At 44.9% G+C, this 17,522-nt stretch overlaps 1 protein-coding gene across 7 annotated transcripts in view; it reads left to right on the top strand.

Annotated features, from left to right (window-relative positions):
* The window catches only part of LOC144595905 (sodium channel protein type 2 subunit alpha-like), a 114,465-nt gene that overhangs the window by 44,956 nt on the left and 51,987 nt on the right, over window positions 1-17,522 (top strand). For 5 of the 7 annotated variants that reach the window (XM_078403790.1, XM_078403792.1, XM_078403789.1 and 2 more), the window contains exons 11-16: window positions 317-595; window positions 3,477-3,857; window positions 8,532-8,664; window positions 11,634-11,872; window positions 15,506-15,679; window positions 16,426-16,782. In XM_078403790.1, coding sequence (XP_078259916.1) covers window positions 317-595; window positions 3,477-3,857; window positions 8,532-8,664; window positions 11,634-11,872; window positions 15,506-15,679; window positions 16,426-16,782 — 1,563 coding nt within the window. The remainder of the gene's footprint in view (window positions 1-316; window positions 596-3,476; window positions 3,858-8,531; window positions 8,665-11,633; window positions 11,873-15,505; window positions 15,680-16,425; window positions 16,783-17,522) is intronic. The other 2 variants (XM_078403794.1, XM_078403795.1) reach the window with 1 other exon arrangement.

Raw genomic sequence — 17,522 nt, 5'->3', positions numbered from 1 at the left:
AGAATTCCACAGATTCACAACTTTCTGACTGAAAAAGTTTTTCCTCATCTCAGTTCTAAATGGCCTACCCCTTATTCTTAAACTGTGGCCCCTGGTTCTGGACTCCCCCAACACTGGGAACATGTTTCCTGCCTCTAACGTGTCCAACCCCTTAATAATCTTAATTGTTTGGTTCTGGTGGCTGCTTTTCCGAGGTAACGTGAAGTGTAGATGGGGTCGATGGTGGGGAGTCTACTCTGTGTGCTAAGAGGGGAGGATGATTGTTGGTTTGTTACCTAACGTTGGAGCATTCAGTGGTGTTGTTTCTATTGAACAGGCTGCAGCAGCTCTGGCAGCTGAGGTAGAGGAGGGAAGCGAGAGGGTTGGAATGTGTGAAATGTCACACAGTTCCTCTGATGCATCGAGGCTCAGTTCAAAGAGCGCCAAGGAGTGGAGGAACAGAAGGAAGAAGCGGAGACAAGGAGGCGAGGAGAAAGATGATGAGAAGATGCACAAATCGGAATCAGAAGACAACGGCAGAAAGGGAAACGGATTCCGGTTTTCCATTGATCGGAACGGCCTTTCTTATGAGAACAAAAACTCCTCCCCACATCAGGTATGAAAATATGTTACACAGAGTGTTTGCCACTATCTATTATTTAGCGATAATTCACTTAGATTTTCAGAGGGAAGGCAACAATGCAAAAAGAAATTGAAATGACAGGTGAATTATCTAGAAACAAAGAACTGCTGATGCTGGTTTATACAGTGCCCTCCATAATGTTTGGGACAAAGACCCATCATTTATTTATTTGCCTCTGTACTCCACAATTTGAGATTTGTAATAGAAAAAATCATTTATGGTTAAAGTGTACATTGTCAGATTTTAATAAAGGCCATTTTTATACATTTTGGTTTCACCATGTAGAAATTACAGCAGTGTTTATACAAAGTCCCCCCATTTCAGGGCACCATAATGTTTGGGACACAGCAATGTCATGTAAATGAAAGTAGTCATGTTTGGTATTTTGTTGCATATCCTTTGCATGCAATGACTGCTTGAAGTCTGTGATTCATGGACATCACCAGTTGCTGGGTGTCTTCACTGGTGATGCTCTGCCAGGCCTGTATTGCAGCCATCTTTAGCTTATGCTTGTTTTGGTGGCTAGTTCCCTTCAGTTTTCTCTTCAGCATATAAAAGGCATGCTCAATTGGGTTCAGATTGGGTGATTGACTTGGCCACTCAAGAATTGAACAATCGAAAAACTCCTTTGTTGCTTTAGAAGTATGGGATCATTGTCTTGCTGTAGAATGAATTGCCAGCCAATGAGTTTTGAGGCATTTGTTTGAACTTGAGCAGATAGGATGTGTCTATACACTTCAGAATTAATTATGCTACTACCATCAGCAGTTGTATCATCAATGAAGATAAGTGAGCCAGTACCTTCAGCAGCCATAAATGCCCAGGCCATAACGCCCCCACCACCGTGTTTCACAGATGAGGTGGTATGCTTTCGATCTTGGGCAGTTCCTTTTCTCCTCCATACTTTGCTCTTGCCATCACTCTGATCAGTTAATCTTCGTCTCATCTATCCACAAGACCTTTTTTTCCAGAACTGGTTGCTCTTTTAAATACTTCTTGGCAAACTGTTACCTGGCCATCCTATTTTTGCAGCGAACCAGTGGTTTGCATCTTGCAGTGTAACCTCTGTATTTCTGTTCATGAAGTCTTCTGTGGATAGTGGTCATTGACAAATCCACAACTGACTCCTGAAGAGTGTTTCTGATCTGTCAGACAGGTGTTTGGGGGTTTTCTTTATTATAGAAAGAATTCTTCTGTCATCAGCTGTGTGCGTCTTACCAAACAGTTGATTTTGGTAAGCCTAAGGTTTGGCTGATGTCTTTAACAGTTTTATTCTTGTTTCTCAGTCTCATAATGGCTTCTTTGACTTTCATTGGCACAACTGGTCCTCATGTTGATAAATAGCAATAAAAGTTTCCAAAGGTGATGGAAAGACTGGCGGAAAGACTCGGTGCTGAGAGTTCTCTTATACCTGCATTAAGGAGGCATTTAAACACACCTGAGCAATTACAGACACATGTGAAGCCATGTGTCCCAAACATTATGGTGCCCTGAAAAGGGGGGACCATGCATAAACACTGCTGTAATTTCTACATGGTGAAACCAAAATGTATAAAAATGCCCTTTAATAAAATCTGACAATATGCACTTTAACCACATAGTTATTTCTATTACAAATCTCAAATTGTGGAGTACAGAGGCAAATAAATAAATGATGGGTCTTTGTCCCAAACATTATGGAGGGCACTGTACCAAACATCCTCTTCAGATCATTCACCTTGTCGTGGTGAAGAGGCTTGCGTGCCCCCATGATTCCGAGAGCGATGCTGTCAGAAGCACTAGCTTCTGGTAGGGCCACCCACGGCATTAAGGTCGAGGATGAGGGTCAAGACTAAGAACGATCCAACCCACAAGACCTCAACGGCGGACCCGGCGGACAAAGTTATCTTGAACTCAACGGCTGTGAAGGCGGATGAAGGCTGCAACAGATCTATCAGCTCCAATCGTCTTGGTTCCCTTGCCATTGGAATGAGTTGATTGATTTGTGAAGGACCGTGTGCTTCTTGGAGTGCAACATCAAGTATATGTTAAACAAACACACAGGCGTCTTCGTTCTGATATCGGAACGTAGACCATCATCCTCGACCTCGAGGGATAGTCACAACGACAACCAAAGATAGACACAAAGTGCTGAGGTAACTTAGTGGGATAACATTTTCACACAGAGCTGCCAGAGGAGGTACTTGAGCAGGTACTATAACAACATTTAAAAGACGGACAGGTACATGGATAGCATAGGCTAACAGGGATATAGGCCAAAAATGCGGGCAGGTGGGACCAGTGTTGATGGGTGTCTTGGTCAGCATTGGCAAGTTTGGCCGAAGGACCTGTTTCCATGCTGCATCTCTGAACTAAACTTAAGTTGTTCTCAGGAGTGTTTTGATAGGTTTACAAATACAAAGAACTGATTGAATTGTTGGATCCCAAGGCCAAAGGACCGGAGTAGACCTGAAGGGCCGAAGGGCCTGTTTATGCACTATATCTCTGAATCAATCTAAATTAAACTAAACTAAAGGAATCAAATATCAGTGTGAAGTGTTTATGACACTGAGTGAGTGAAGTGTCACTAAACTCAACTAAACTCAACAAATCAAATATCAGTGTAAAGAGTGGGTGGCACTGAGTGTAGTGTTTCTAAACTAAAACAGAGCTCAACTAGAGCTCAACTAGGGAACTAGAGCTCAACGAAAACTCAACTAAAGGAATCAAGTATTATTGTAAAGTGTGGGTGGTACTGAGTGAAGTGTCTCCAAACTCAGCTAAGCTGAGCTAATCCTAAACTAAGTTAAAGGAATCACATTGGTGTGTGAAGCATGGGTGACACTGAGTGAAGTGTGTTCTCCTTCTCTTCCAGTCACTGCTCAGTGTCCGCGGCTCCATCTTCTCTCCCCGACGGAACAGCAGGAGCAGCATCTTCAGCTTCAAGGCCCGGACGAAGGACGTGGGCTCGGAGAACGATTTTGCCGACGACGAGCACAGCACGTTTGAGGACAACGAGAGCCGTCGGGGCTCGCTCTTCATCCCCCGCAGACAGGGCGAGCGGCGCAGCAGTAACGTCAGTCAGGCCAGCCGCTGCTCCAAGATCCTGCCTGTCCTTCCCGTCAATGGGAAGAAGCACAGCACGGTGGACTGTAACGGAGTGGTCTCACTGGCCGGTGGACTCTCGACACCAACCTCACCCATCGGACGCCTACTGCCAGAGGTGATAATAGATAAGCCATCTACTGATGATAATGTAAGAAAGTTTCATATAGTTAGGTTGGATTTGAAGGCTACGTCAGTATGTGTTTATCCACTAGGATGCAGTGGGGAAATGCAGAGCTCAGCTAGCTTGCAAATGGTCTGGGGTTTTAAAGAAAGGCAGCGGGCAATGTCAGCCAGTAGGTACACATAAAGTGCTGGATCAGGCAGTATCTCTGGGTCAGGCAGTATCTCTGGAGAAAAAGGGTGGGCGACATTTCGGGTCAGCTAGGAGTACATCGAAAGTCCTACCGATAGCAATACGGGTTTGAGTCACAAAGTTGGACGTCATAGAGTCATACAGCATGGAAACAGGCCCTTCGGCCCAACTCATCCATGCCAACAAAGATGTCCCCTCTCCACTAGTCGCAAGAGAGTCAAGAGTGTTTTGTCATATGTCTCGAAACGGAACAATGAAATTCTTACTGTAGCAACACAACAGATATATAAACACAGTAATCTGTAAACATCATAAACAACAACAAAAATCAGAATATATATTAAAAAGACATAATAAAAGTGCACCTACCTGCGATTGACCCATATATCCCTAAACCTTTCCTAATCATGTATTGTCAAAATGTCTTAAATATTATCTGCCTCAACTACCTCCTGTGGCAGCTTGTTCCATATACCCACCACCCCCTGTGTGAAAAAAAAATGCCCCTCAGATTCCTAGTAAATCTTTTCCCTCTTACTTTAAACCTATGCCCTCTGGTTCTTCATTCCCCCACCCTGGGTAAAAGACTCTATGTTTACCCTAGTTGGACTTGAATGAAGACATCATGAATGATTGTTGAATAAGCACATTACTGGAAAGCAAGGAAAATATCCATGAACCCTCTATTTATTCACTAAATGCTGGAGTAACTCAGCAGGTCAGGCAGCATCTCGGGAGAGAAGGAATGGGTGACGTTTCGGGTCGAGACCCTTCTTCAGACCTGCCAAATTTCATCAGGATCTTACTGCAGTGAGCTGTGTCTCATTCTTCCAAAGAATGGCCCTATATAAGTGTCTCAGGAGGTAGCTCCCTTTTCCACCATCAATCTGGGACTCAAGAATCCACTTAGTGAATAAAAATGAAAGATGTGGAGTGACAGACTTGGATATAATGGATGGATTCAAACAAGGTTAAAAATAGATATAATGGATAGAATGGATTATCGCAATGTAACATTAGTTTGGCCTTTCCCTTAAATCCTACAGAACATAGAACAGTACAGCACAAGAATGAGCCCATTGCCCCACGATCTCTGTGCCAAACATGATGCCTGCACACAATCCTTATCCCTCCATTCCCTGCATATGCATGTGCCTATCCAGATGTCTCTTAAACGCCACTATCATATCTGCCTCGACCACCAACCCCTGGCAGCAGGTTCCAGGCACTTACCACCCTCTGTGTAAAAGAAAATAAAGTTGCCCCACATATCTCCCTTAAACTTTGCCCCTCACCTCTTGTCAAATCTTTTATGGAAAGTTCATCTAAAGATGCCAGATATACTGGGACCTTGTTACATCTGACAATTGTCAGTCTTTTAGTTGGTTAAAGCCATCCCCCTTTGAGATCCCTTATGAGATCTGCCTGAATGGAAGGTACTATCTACAAGGAAAGTTTACTTTAGAGATACAGCACGGAAACAGGCCCTTTGGCCCACTGAGTCCGTGCCGACCAACGATCACCCATACACTCGTTCTATACTACACACAATTTACAGACGCCAATTAACCTACAAACCTGCATGTCTTTGGAAAGTGGGAGGAAACCGGAGCACCCGGAGGAATCCCACACGGTCACAGGGAGAATGTACAAACTCTGTACAGACAGCACCCATAGTCAGAATGGAACCCAGGTCTCTGACACTGTGAAGCAGCAACACTCCGCCACTGCTCCACCCAGACGATGGACAGACTTGGGTTGTTTTCTCTGGAACGTTGGAGGTTGAGGGGAGACTTGATAAGAGCATATAAAATTATGAGAGGCATAGATAGGGTAGAAGGCGAGAACCTTTTTCCAAGGTTAAAAATGTCAAAGACTGGAGAGCACAGCTTTAAGGTGAGAGGGACAAACTTTAAAGGAGATGTGTGGGTCAGAAAGAGGTGAATGCCAGGAACGGACTAATGCGGTTGATGGTGGAGGCAGTGGTGTCTAAGAGGGTTTTAGAAAGGCACATGGATATGCAGGGAATGGAGGGATATGGATCACGTGCAGACAGAGGAGATTAGTTGACTTGGCATCATGATTGGCATGGACATTGTGGGTTAAACGGCCTGTTCCTGTTCTGTACTGTTCTATGTTCTATGTCGCTTGTTCAGTGGAGGGTAACTAAGGCTGGCAACCTGTTAAACAGTGAAAGTTGGGCCTTCTCAAGGCTGGTAGTGGCCCTTTGGTGGGAAATGTCAATAGTTTTGACCTTAGTGACAAAGGTCCACATAGATAATTTGTTTACAGCCTGTACTGTACTAATGTCGTCTCCTAGAGTATAAGAAGCCATGTCGTCTCCTAGGGTATAAGATGCCTTGATGTAAGCTATGTTTATATATATAAACAAAATCAACAATGCACTGTATATGTGATTCATTTGGGTTAATGCTATAAATGTAGTGTTTTATAATATATGATTTTTTTTCGAGTTGTGCTATTAAATTCTCTATAATAATGCACATTTGTTTTGGATACAAAAGGAACTGCAGATGCTGGAATCTTGATAAAAGACAAAGTGCTGGTGGAACTCAGCAGGTCAGGCAGCAGCTGTGGAGGGAATGGGCTGACGCATTTCAGGTCGCGGCCTTTCTTACTGATTAATCGGTGAAAAGAAGGGTCCCGACCCTAAACTTTGCCTGCCCATTTAGCTCGACAGATGCTGCATGACCCGTTGTGTTCCTCCAGCATTTTGTTATTTACACATAATTTTTTTTCAGGTAAGACAACATGGTGACTGGAACTCAGATAAAACCATTCCTCATGAAGCAGCTTGGAGTGTAGTACAGGGGAATTATTCAAACTCAATCCAGCATGAGCTTGTACTTTCCCAACAAAGGTTCTAGAGTCATACAGCATGGAAACGCCCTTCAGCCCAACTTGCCCATGTTGCTCAAGATGCCCCATCTACATTAATCCCACCTGCCCACATTATACCCATATCCCTTTCAACCTTTCCTATCCATACCTGTCCAAATGTCTTTTAAAAGTTGTGATAGTAGTCCCTGCCTCAACTACCTCCTCTGGCAGCTCGTTCCATATGCCCTCTGAGTGAATAAAAGATGCTCTGTTATCCCACTTTCTCATCCACGTCCTACAAGATTATGAATTTACATTATAGTTGCAGAACCAAATCCACTTTCCAATGGGCAGTGGGCAACTCCACACTGACAGCACCCGAGGTGAGGATCGAACCCGGATCTCTGGCGCTGTGAGCACTAATTCACTCAAGTGTTTTGATAAAGTCCTTATAGACTCTCTACGTTAACAATATGTCAGCAAATAATTAGCAGTGTCAGTAAATGAGGAATGGCTCAGCAATCTCAGGGCAACAGCGATCATAGGATGTGTAAAAATGTATAAGAAAAATGTTCTCTTTACTTTCAATGATAATCAGATGCCACCAGGGTTTTAAAAAAATGTGTTAAGACTTGTTAAATGTATATGCAAAAGGAAGGTATTGAATGATATAAAACATGCAGTGCTTCAGTGGTCTTTGAATAAAACGGTTATTTAGTTTAAAGCCACAGCATAGAAACAGACCCTTTGTCCCATCGAGTCCACACCAACCATCAATCCCCAGTGCGCACTAGTTCTATGTTATCCCACTTTTTCTTCCACTCCCTACACACTAGAAGCAATTTACAGAGGGCCAATTAACCTGCAAACCCGCACGTCTTTGGGATACGGGAGCAAACCGGAGCACCCGGAGGAAACCCACGTGGTCAAAGGGAGAACGTGCAAACTCCACACACAGGCAGCCCCCAAGGTCACTGCCGGGTCTCTGGCGGTGTGAGGCAGCAGCCCTACCCGCTGTGCTACTGTGGCGCCCTATGCATCATTCATTTGAGTAAATCAACTGGCCTGTTCACCATTACCTTCAACTCCGAGCCACCCTTTTACCCCCTCCCTGTGTTTAAAACAAAAAAATTATTAATTACAATGGTACACCACTTGTAACTGCTGCTGCGAGGTCAACGATTTCAAGAGTGCCTCAGCAGCATCATATCCAGACCTGTTTCCACTCATGTACATTTCACAGACCAAGAAAAGGGTGCCACAGTGGTGCAGCAGTAGAGATGCTGCCTCACCGCGCCAGTGACCCTGAGTACTGGTGCTATCTGTACGGAGTTTGTACATTCTCACTGACCACCTGGGTTTCCTCTGGGTGCTCCGGGTTCCTCCTACATCCCAAAGATGTGCAGGTTTTTACTTTAATTGGCTTCCAGAAATTGTCCCTAGTGTGTAGGAGTAGAACTAGTGTATGCGTGATCGTTGGTCGGCACGGACTCTGGGCCAAATGGCCTGTTTCCATGCTGTATCCATAAATTAACCAAACTTAAAATGTAAGCAAGAGAGGTGTGGGCTAAGTTTGTAATGCACAAAGTTTTATTCCATTGTTGCTACTGATATTTGACAGTGAGCATGGCGAGTTAAACAGCATGATTGAGTGTGTGTGATTTCCAGGGCACCCACACAGATGCAGATCGTAAGAAGAAAAGGATTAGATCTAATCAACTTTCCATGGATTTTCTGGATGATTCCATTCCGAGGCAGAGAGCTTTAAGTGTGGTCAGCATTCTCACAAATACTATGGAAGGTTGGTCTACGCTTTTATTGCACTTCAGCATTTGCCTAATGATTGCATTGGGAGGCAGCAGATCTATTGGACACAAGCAAATGACGGAGAGTTTCCTAATAATATGTTTGGTCGATTGGATCACTGCATTTCGTAAAGAAAAGATATCAGCTGGGGAGGAACTAACATCACTGTTGATTTATTTTCCATTAATTAAGATGAATGTAAAATCAGGTGAGCTTCTTTGCTGGTACGATTTCCCTCCAGACACTGTCAGAGTAGATCAAGTGTGCCAGGGCACAGAAATAGGAGAATCTGCCGCTATGATGTTTCACAGTAGCTCCTTCCAGTTTAATTCTCAGCATATCTGGGCTTTGTCAATGTGCTGCTGTGTTTAGATTGAAAAGGGTGTTGGCAGCAACTGAGTGTCAATGTGGTTTGGACCCATTGTGTTGACATTGATTCCTGATATGGCCCGGCTCTCTCAGGAGGTAAAGGTCAACTTCCTGATGCCACAATCCCTCTGTGGACAGAGAAAAGCCTTGGGGATAAATCTAAATCTATGCACATGATGTGCCCTAGATTCAGCAAGGCCACCAGCATAATCAAGGACCAGTCTCACCCCAATCACTCCCTCCTCCCCTCTCCCATCTGGCAAGAGGTACAGAAGTGTGAAAAGCACATCTCCCAATTCAGGGATAGTTTCTTCCCAGGCAACTGAACCATCCTATCACCAGCTAGGGAACGGTCCTTACCTCCCATCTATCTGAAGAAGGGCCTCGACCCGAAACATCACCTATTCCTTCTCTCCAGAGATGCTGCCTGTCCCGCTGAGTTACTCCAGCTTTTTGTGCCTATCGCCCATCAACCTCATTGGAGATCCTTGGACAATCTTTAATCAGATTTTACTGGACTTTATCTTGCTCTAAACATTATTTCCTTATCCTGTATCTGTACACTATGTGTGGCTTGATTGTAATCGTGAAAAGTCTTTCTGCTGACTTAATAGCATGCAATAAAAAAGCTTTTCATTGTACTGTGTTCCTGGAGGTATCTTCAGGAAGACAAAAGTTTGTGCTGGAGTGTTGTCAATAAGCAACAATCAACGAACCAATTACTAGGACAACAGTTGCCTCTGAACATGAGCAGCACAAAACTCTTTACATTGGATTTGAAATGGCCGCTATAGTTCTCAGCATTAGTCATAGAGTCATACAGCGTGGAAACAGACCCGTCGGACCGACTTGCCCAAACTAACCAACATGCCCCATCTACACTTGTCCCACCTGCCTGCGTTTGGCCCATATTCCTCTAAACCTATTCTATACATGTACCTGTCTAAATGTTTCTTAAAAATTGCAAAAGTATCAATTATCTCCTCTGGCAATTTGTTTCACATCCCCATCACCCATCAAGTTCCTATCAAATCTTCTCCCCCTTACCTTAAACCTATGTCGTCTGGTTCTCGATTCCCCTACACCGGGCATGAGACTGTGCATTTTCCCGATCTATTCCTCTCATGATTTTGTACACCTCTATAAGATCACCCCTTATCCTCCCGCGCTCCAAGGAATAAAGTCCTAGCCTGCCCATCCTCTCCCTCTCGCTCAGGCCCTCGAGTCCTGGCAACATCCTCGTAAATCTTCTCTGCCCCCTTTTCCAGCTTGATATCTGACTAATCCAAGATTTTTTGCTGGAAGTGAGCAAGTTAATTCTGGCAGTGCCTATGATGAATAATGAATGAAGGAGATGATGGTAGTAACTCTGTTTAATAATGTAGTGTGGAGACAGTAGCCCAGATACGGCTAATCTGAAACTGATGGGCGCATAGGGAATTTAAAAACAAATGGCCGGAGGATCTCAATGGGTCCTGGAGAGAGGGTAATGAATACAAAAGACAATAGACAATAGACAATAGGTGCAGGAGTAGGCCATTCAGCCCTTCGAGCCAGCACCGCCATTCAATGCGATCATGGCTGATCACTCTCAATCAGTACCCCGTTCCTGCCTTCTCCCCATACCCCCTCACTCCGCTATCCTTAAGAGCTCTATCCAGCTCTCTCTTGAAAGCATCCAACGAACTGGCCTCCACTGCCTTCTGAGGCAGAGAATTCCACACCTTCACCACCCTCTGACTGGTAATGGGTGGGGGGGTAAGGGTGGAATAGAAAATGGGAGAGAGAGCTGATTGACCTTGGAGGTGGTAATGTATCTCAGGCATAACCTCCCCTAGAGAGTTGTGGAGTTAGTTTAGAGATACAGTGTGGAAACAGGCCCTTCGGCCCATCACGTCCATGCCGACCATTGATCACCCGTACACTAGTTCTATCCTACTCATTATGGACAATTTTTCAGAAGCCAATTAACCTACAAACCCAGTTTCAGGGAGGAAACATGAGCACCCAGAGGTCACAGGGAGAACGTGCAAACTCCGTACAGACAACACCTGTACTCAGGATTGAACCCAGGTCTCTGGCACTGTAAGGCCGCAACTCTACTGCTGTGCCACTGTGACGCCCCGATTAAATACCCTTTAACCTGTATCTGTATAGAGTGGATGGCTTGATTGTAACCATGTATAGAAACAAAGAACTGCAGACACCGGTTTATAGCAAAGATAGACACAAAGTGCAGAAGTAGTGCAGCAGCATCTCTGAAGAACATGGACGGGTGACGATTTGGGTTGGGACCCTTCTTCAGACTGAGCCGGTCTGAGCACAGGCCCAGACCTAAAATGTCACCTTTTTCTCCAGAGATGCTGTCTGACCCATTGAGTTACTCCATCACTTTGTGTCTATCTTTTGTAATCATTTATAGTCTTTCTGCTGACTGATCAGCAAATAACAAGAAAAAAGCCTTTCACTGTACATTGGTACACATGGCAATAAACTAAACTGAAACTGGACTGTGTAACATTGGTAGGCATTATCTGATCTGCCGGTTTGATTCATTGATTGATGTTTTTTATAACTTTTGTCTCCTCACTGTAGAACTGGAAGAATCGCGACAGAAATTTCCGCCCTGTTGGTACAAGTTTGCAAACAACTTCTTGATCTGGGACTGCCATCCGCAATGGCTGAAAGTGAAGGAGATTGTCCACCTGATTGTTATGGACCCTTTTGTGGATCTGGCCATCACTATCTGCATCGTGCTCAACACCCTGTTCATGGCGATGGAACATTACCCCATGACCGAGGACTTTGAGAGTGTGCTTTCTAACGGCAACTTGGTATATGTTCAATTGACCCACATCGCACCTTGCCATGCTAGAACATAGACAGCATAGCACAGGAATGGGAGCTTCAGCCCTCTGTGCTGAACATGCTGCCGAGCTGAACTAATCTCATCTGTCTATACATGACCCATATCCCTCCATTCCTTGCGCTTCCATTTGCCTATCGAAAAGCTTTTTAAACGCCACTATCGTATCTGCCTGACAGTGCATTCTAGGCACCCACCACCCTCTGTGCAAAAAAACTTGCCCCACACCTATTTATTACTAAAACTCTCATCTTGTTAGTTTGTTGGTTTATCAGTTTGCTTGATCCCAGAATACAGCCAAAACAGTACACATTAGCATGAAAATTTTAGGCCCACCTTAATCACAATTGTCCTGGGGTGGGCTGGAGGAAGTTTCATTCAAATTGGTGTTATATTTTTTGTTATAGACATTTTAAAGCTTAATAATCACCTTTTCCATTTCCCCAGGCCGTCTGCAGCGTTCGACGTCACAATGGGACCTGCCTGAATGCCGGGAGTGGCGGCCAATGGGGGGGGGGGGGGGGCGCAGCTGAGCCGTCCAGCTGCCGTTGCTGCTGAATAAACTTTAATAAATGCGCTCCCCCCCCCCCCCCTCCCACCGGGAGAATTAGTGCCCGTCTGTCGTGCCCCACGCCAGCGCGGCGACAGAGGGTCAGACAAGTTGGCCGTCACCGCCGTGCTGCATTTTCTACGTCACAATGGGCGAAGGTCCACGCATGCGCAGTTGAGGCTCGTTGATCTAATACAGTTGCTGCCCGACTTACAATGCTTTGACTTACGATATTTCGACTTACGATATTTAGACTTTGCGATGGTGCAAACGGCAGCCACCCATAGCGAGCCGCAGCTCGCTTCTGGCCACGTGATCTAATACAGATGCTCCCTGATTTATGATGCTTCGACTTTATTTTGACTTTACGATGGTGCAAACGGCGGGGGGGGTGGGAGGATAAGAGAGGTTGAGGGGCGATTGAGTGGATGAGGTGGGGAGGGGGGGATAAGGGGGATTGAGGGAGGGTGGAGTGAGTGAGTGAGTGGGGGGGGGAGGGGGAGCAGGGGAGGGTGCTAGGCCAATGCAGGAGAGGTTTCGGGGGTTGAGAGGGGATGGAGTGGCTGAGGGGGGAGGGGGGATAAGGGGGGTTGAGGGGGGATGGAATGGGTGAGTGGGGGTGGGAAGGGGGGAATGGGGGAGAGGAGTGGGTGCTGGACCAATGCAGAAGAGGTTTGGGCCCAACGGGTCCACTCGGGCTAGTCTCCTTTAAACTTTGCCCTTCTCACCTTCTAGCTAAGCCCTCTGGTGTTGGATATTTCCACTATGGGAAAACAGGTTTTGTCTGTCTATTCTATCTGTGCCTCTCATAATTTTGTACGCACAGGGTCAAGTTGGTTGTAGTATTGGCTTCATTTGGTAGAATATTAAATTAGTTATCAATAAGTAAGGCAGTCAGAACAAGTGTAGACAATTATACAAAAACATACACAAAATATATAAAGCAGCTTGATTTGGTTTCGTTTATTATTGTTACATGTACCGAGACACAGTGAAAAGATATCACCTAGACTAGATAATGATAAAACTCTCTCACCTATTGGTTAGGTATCTGTAGCCCATTTTAGTACCAAATTCCATTCTGATATTTTATCAGAAGACTCTCTGCAGATGCTTAATATTCCCCCTCTCTGCCGCCACTTTCTGCTTTTGTTTTGAGTATTTTGGTTTTGCTTTAAGATTTTTCAGCTGTGTCTAAATACCATTGGTACATTGCTCGCGCATTAAATCAAGCAGTGGCACTGGTTATAAATTAAACTTTTCTTCTACATTTAATTAAGTTTATTTATATAAAACTTATAACTTCAATTTTTTTTTAAAAATTGAAAATCATATATTCTTCAGAAACAGTTCCAACTTAACCAGTATTGAAATATAGCCACAATTTCCCTGCAAAACTCTGGCATAGTCTGCCCTGCCCTTTCCCCTCCTGAGTACACTCATGTCCCATCCACGAATTCCCCATTTCCGCTTTATCCCCCTGTTTCCCCATCCCTCCTGCCCCCCAATCTCCCACCCCATCCATCCATATCCCTCTCTCCGGCTTTACATTTCCCTCCTCATCTTCTCTCCTTATCTGACACCCTTTTGTCTCCTTTTCAGCTCCAGCCTTTGTCCCTTACGCCATCCATCTGCCAATCAGCACCCCCCCCCCCTCACCTGTATCCACCTGTCGCTCGCCAGGCTTTGTCCCGCCCCCACCTCTCTTTTCCAGCTTTCTCCCCCTTACTCCATCAATCTAACTGAGGTCCTGACCCAAAACAGTGTCTGACTATTCCCTCCACATTTGCTGCCTGACCCGCTGAGTTCCTCCAGCACTTTATGTTTTGGAATATATTTAATGCCTTCCTGCCAGTTTATTCCTTTTCAAAAATGGTTCACCCTTTAATGCTTTTTCTTTCTCTATGTGCCTGGAACACGCTGCCAGGGGTGATGTTGGAGGCAGATACGATAGTGGCATTTAGGAGACAATTGGATGAGCACATGGATATGGAAGGATATGGATCATGTGCAGGCAGATAAGATATGATCTTGGTATCATGTTTGGCACAGACATTGTGGGCCGAAGAGCCTGTTCCCTGTGCAGTACTGTTCTATGTTCTACATTCTATGTCACACCATCCAATATTTAGCCCACGTTAACTACAACAATGGAGTCGACATTGGAGTCGACCTATTGTTTTATGAAGTCAATCACAACCTCTTCATTTAGAGCCTAAATCACATCAACTAATTCCACTCAATCCCTCCTGCTCTCTCTGACCCACCCCTCCTTGCTCTCTATGACCCACACCTGCCGGGTCCCTCCTTGCTCTCTGTCCCCCTCCCCTGCAGGGTCCCTGTCTAGCATTTAGACAGGAACATGGGTAGGAAAGGTTTTCGAGAGATATGGGGCCAAACGCAGGCAGTATAGTGTAGATGGGGCATGTTGCTCCACGTGGGCAAGTTGGACCAAAGATTTTGGCCCACAAAATCGGCCTCGGAAGTCGGCTATGGGAATGGATCTGTCGGCTCCAGCCAGGTTTGAGTTCCAGAGACCTGGCTACATGGAGGCAAAATTGACCTGCTGGTCAGCGCGAAAGTCCTGATGAGGTTGAGATCGGCTGTCATACCCGTCCTAGGCACCACACATTCAGGGGGACCTCTGAGGGGGGGGGGGGGGGGGAGATTTTGTCCGGACTAAAGGAAAGGTCAAACCACCAGTTGCCAAAAAATCAGTAGTGGACCCGTACATTAAGTGCGGCCCCAGCCATGTACAACAGTAGACAAAATGCTGGAGTAACTCAGAGGGTAAGGCAGCATCACTGGAAAGAAGAAATGGGTTATGTTTCGGGTCTTCAGTCTGAAGTAGGGTCTCGACCCTAAACGTCACCCATTCCTTCTCTCCAGAGATGCTGCCTGTCCCGCTGAGTTACTCCAGCATTTTGTGTCTACCTTCGATTTAAACCAGCATCTACAGTTCTTTCCTACACATCTTGTACAACAGTAACTTTATAAACCTGTTTTATTTGAAATGTTGAAAATTACACAATTATTATTGCTTTTATCCAGGTATTTACTGGAATCTTCACTGGTGAAATGATTTTCAAAATCATTGCCTTGGATCCTTATTACTACTTTCAAGAAGGATGGAACATTTTTGACAGCATTATTGTGAGCCTTAGTCTCATGGAACTGGGTCTTGCAAATGTGGAAGGATTGTCTGTGTTGCGATCTTTCCGATTGGTAATTACAAATATTTCATGTCTCTCAATCTTGGATTATCCCCGATATAATGCATCAATATTACAGTTAACAAAATATGGATGTCTTTGTTTCTTTAGACTTTAGACTTCAGCGAAGCAACACGGAAACAAGCCCTTCGGCCCACTGAGTCCACGCCGACCAGCGATCGCCCCGTACACTAGTTTTATCCTACACACTAAGGACAATTTTTCAGAAGGCAATTAATCTACAAAACCACACATTTTTGGAATGTGGGAGGAAACCAGAGAACACGGAAAAAAACTCACATAGTCACAGGGAGAACGTGTGCAAACTCCATTCAGACAGCACCCGTGGTCAGGATTGAACTTGGGTCTCTGGCGCTGTAAGGCAGCAACTCTACTGCTGCGCCACTGTGCTGCCCAAGTGCATTTTGTTAAAAACACAGAGGATTTTAACAAGTAAATGTCAAAATTATTAAACAAGTAAACCTTATAAGAAATCCAAAAGCAATCCTTTTGGACAGGCAGAGATAGACACAAAATGCTGGAGTTACTCAGCGGGTCAGGCAGCATCTCTGGAGAAAAAGGACCTTTCCTTGGGATAGGCATACAAATATACACGGATTGTAGGGATAAGGATTATGTGCAGGTAGATAAGAGTTGGGCTTGGCATGGTGATCGGCATGGACCTTGTGGGCCGAAGGTCCTGTTCTGGTGCTGCACTGTGCTATCTTTTGATTAACTTTCTATCCATTTTTTTTTCAGCTCAGAGTTTTTAAGCTGGCCAAGTCTTGGCCGACACTGAACATGCTGATTAAGATCATTGGCAACTCAGTCGGTGCTCTGGGCAACTTGACCTTGGTGTTGGCCATCATAGTCTTCATCTTTGCCGTGGTCGGCATGCAGCTCTTCGGTAAAAACTACAAGGAGTTTGTCTGTAAAATCGAGAAACGCTGCATACTGCCACGCTGGCACATGAACGACTTTTTTCATTCCTTTCTGATCGTGTTCCGGGTCTTGTGCGGAGAATGGATTGAGACAATGTGGGACTGTATGGAGGTCGCCGGACAGTCAATGTGTCTCGTTGTCTTCATGATGGTCATGGTCATCGGTAACCTTGTGGTATGTTGTAACGCCATCTTTGAACACTTTTATTTCTTTGGTTCTTGGTAAAGTGTCAAATTTAAAGGTAGATGTAGGTGAGGCCACATTTAGAGTATTGTGTTCAGTTCTGGACACCATGTTATAGGAAATATATTGTCAAGCTGGAATGGGTGCAGAGAAGATTTACAAGGGTATGGCAGGGATCCGAGGGCCTGAGATGTTGGGACAGGTTGAGCAGGCTAACCTCTATTCCTTGAGGTACAGGAGGATGAAGGGTAATCTTATAGGTGTATAAAATCATGAGAGAAGCAGATCGGTTAAATGCACAGAGTATCTTCCCCAGAGTAGTAGAATCAAGAACCGGAGGACGTAGGTTTAACGTGAAGGGGGAAGATTTAATAGACACCTGAGGGGTAACCTTTTTTACACAAAGGTTGGTGGGTGTATGGAACGAGCTGCCGGAGGAGGTAGTTAAGGCAGGTACTATTGCAAAGTTTAAAAAACATTTAGGTACATGGATAGGATAGATTTAGAGAGATATGGGCCAAATGCAGGCAATTGGGACTAATGTAGATGGGGCATGTTGGTTGATATGGGCAAGTTGGGCCGAAACGGTCTGTTTCCATAATCTATGACTATGACACTATGGATTAATAATGTATTTCAAAAATAAGTTTTCAAATAATTAGATTATTTGGATGTAATTGGATTAGAGGAGAGGTTGGACAAATTTGGATTGTTTTCACTGGAGCATCAGA

This window comes from Rhinoraja longicauda, chromosome 8 (genome assembly GCF_053455715.1).
Source record: "Rhinoraja longicauda isolate Sanriku21f chromosome 8, sRhiLon1.1, whole genome shotgun sequence".
Lineage (NCBI taxonomy): Eukaryota > Metazoa > Chordata > Chondrichthyes > Rajiformes > Arhynchobatidae > Rhinoraja > Rhinoraja longicauda.
This window is presented reverse-complemented; position numbering and strand designations above follow the sequence as displayed.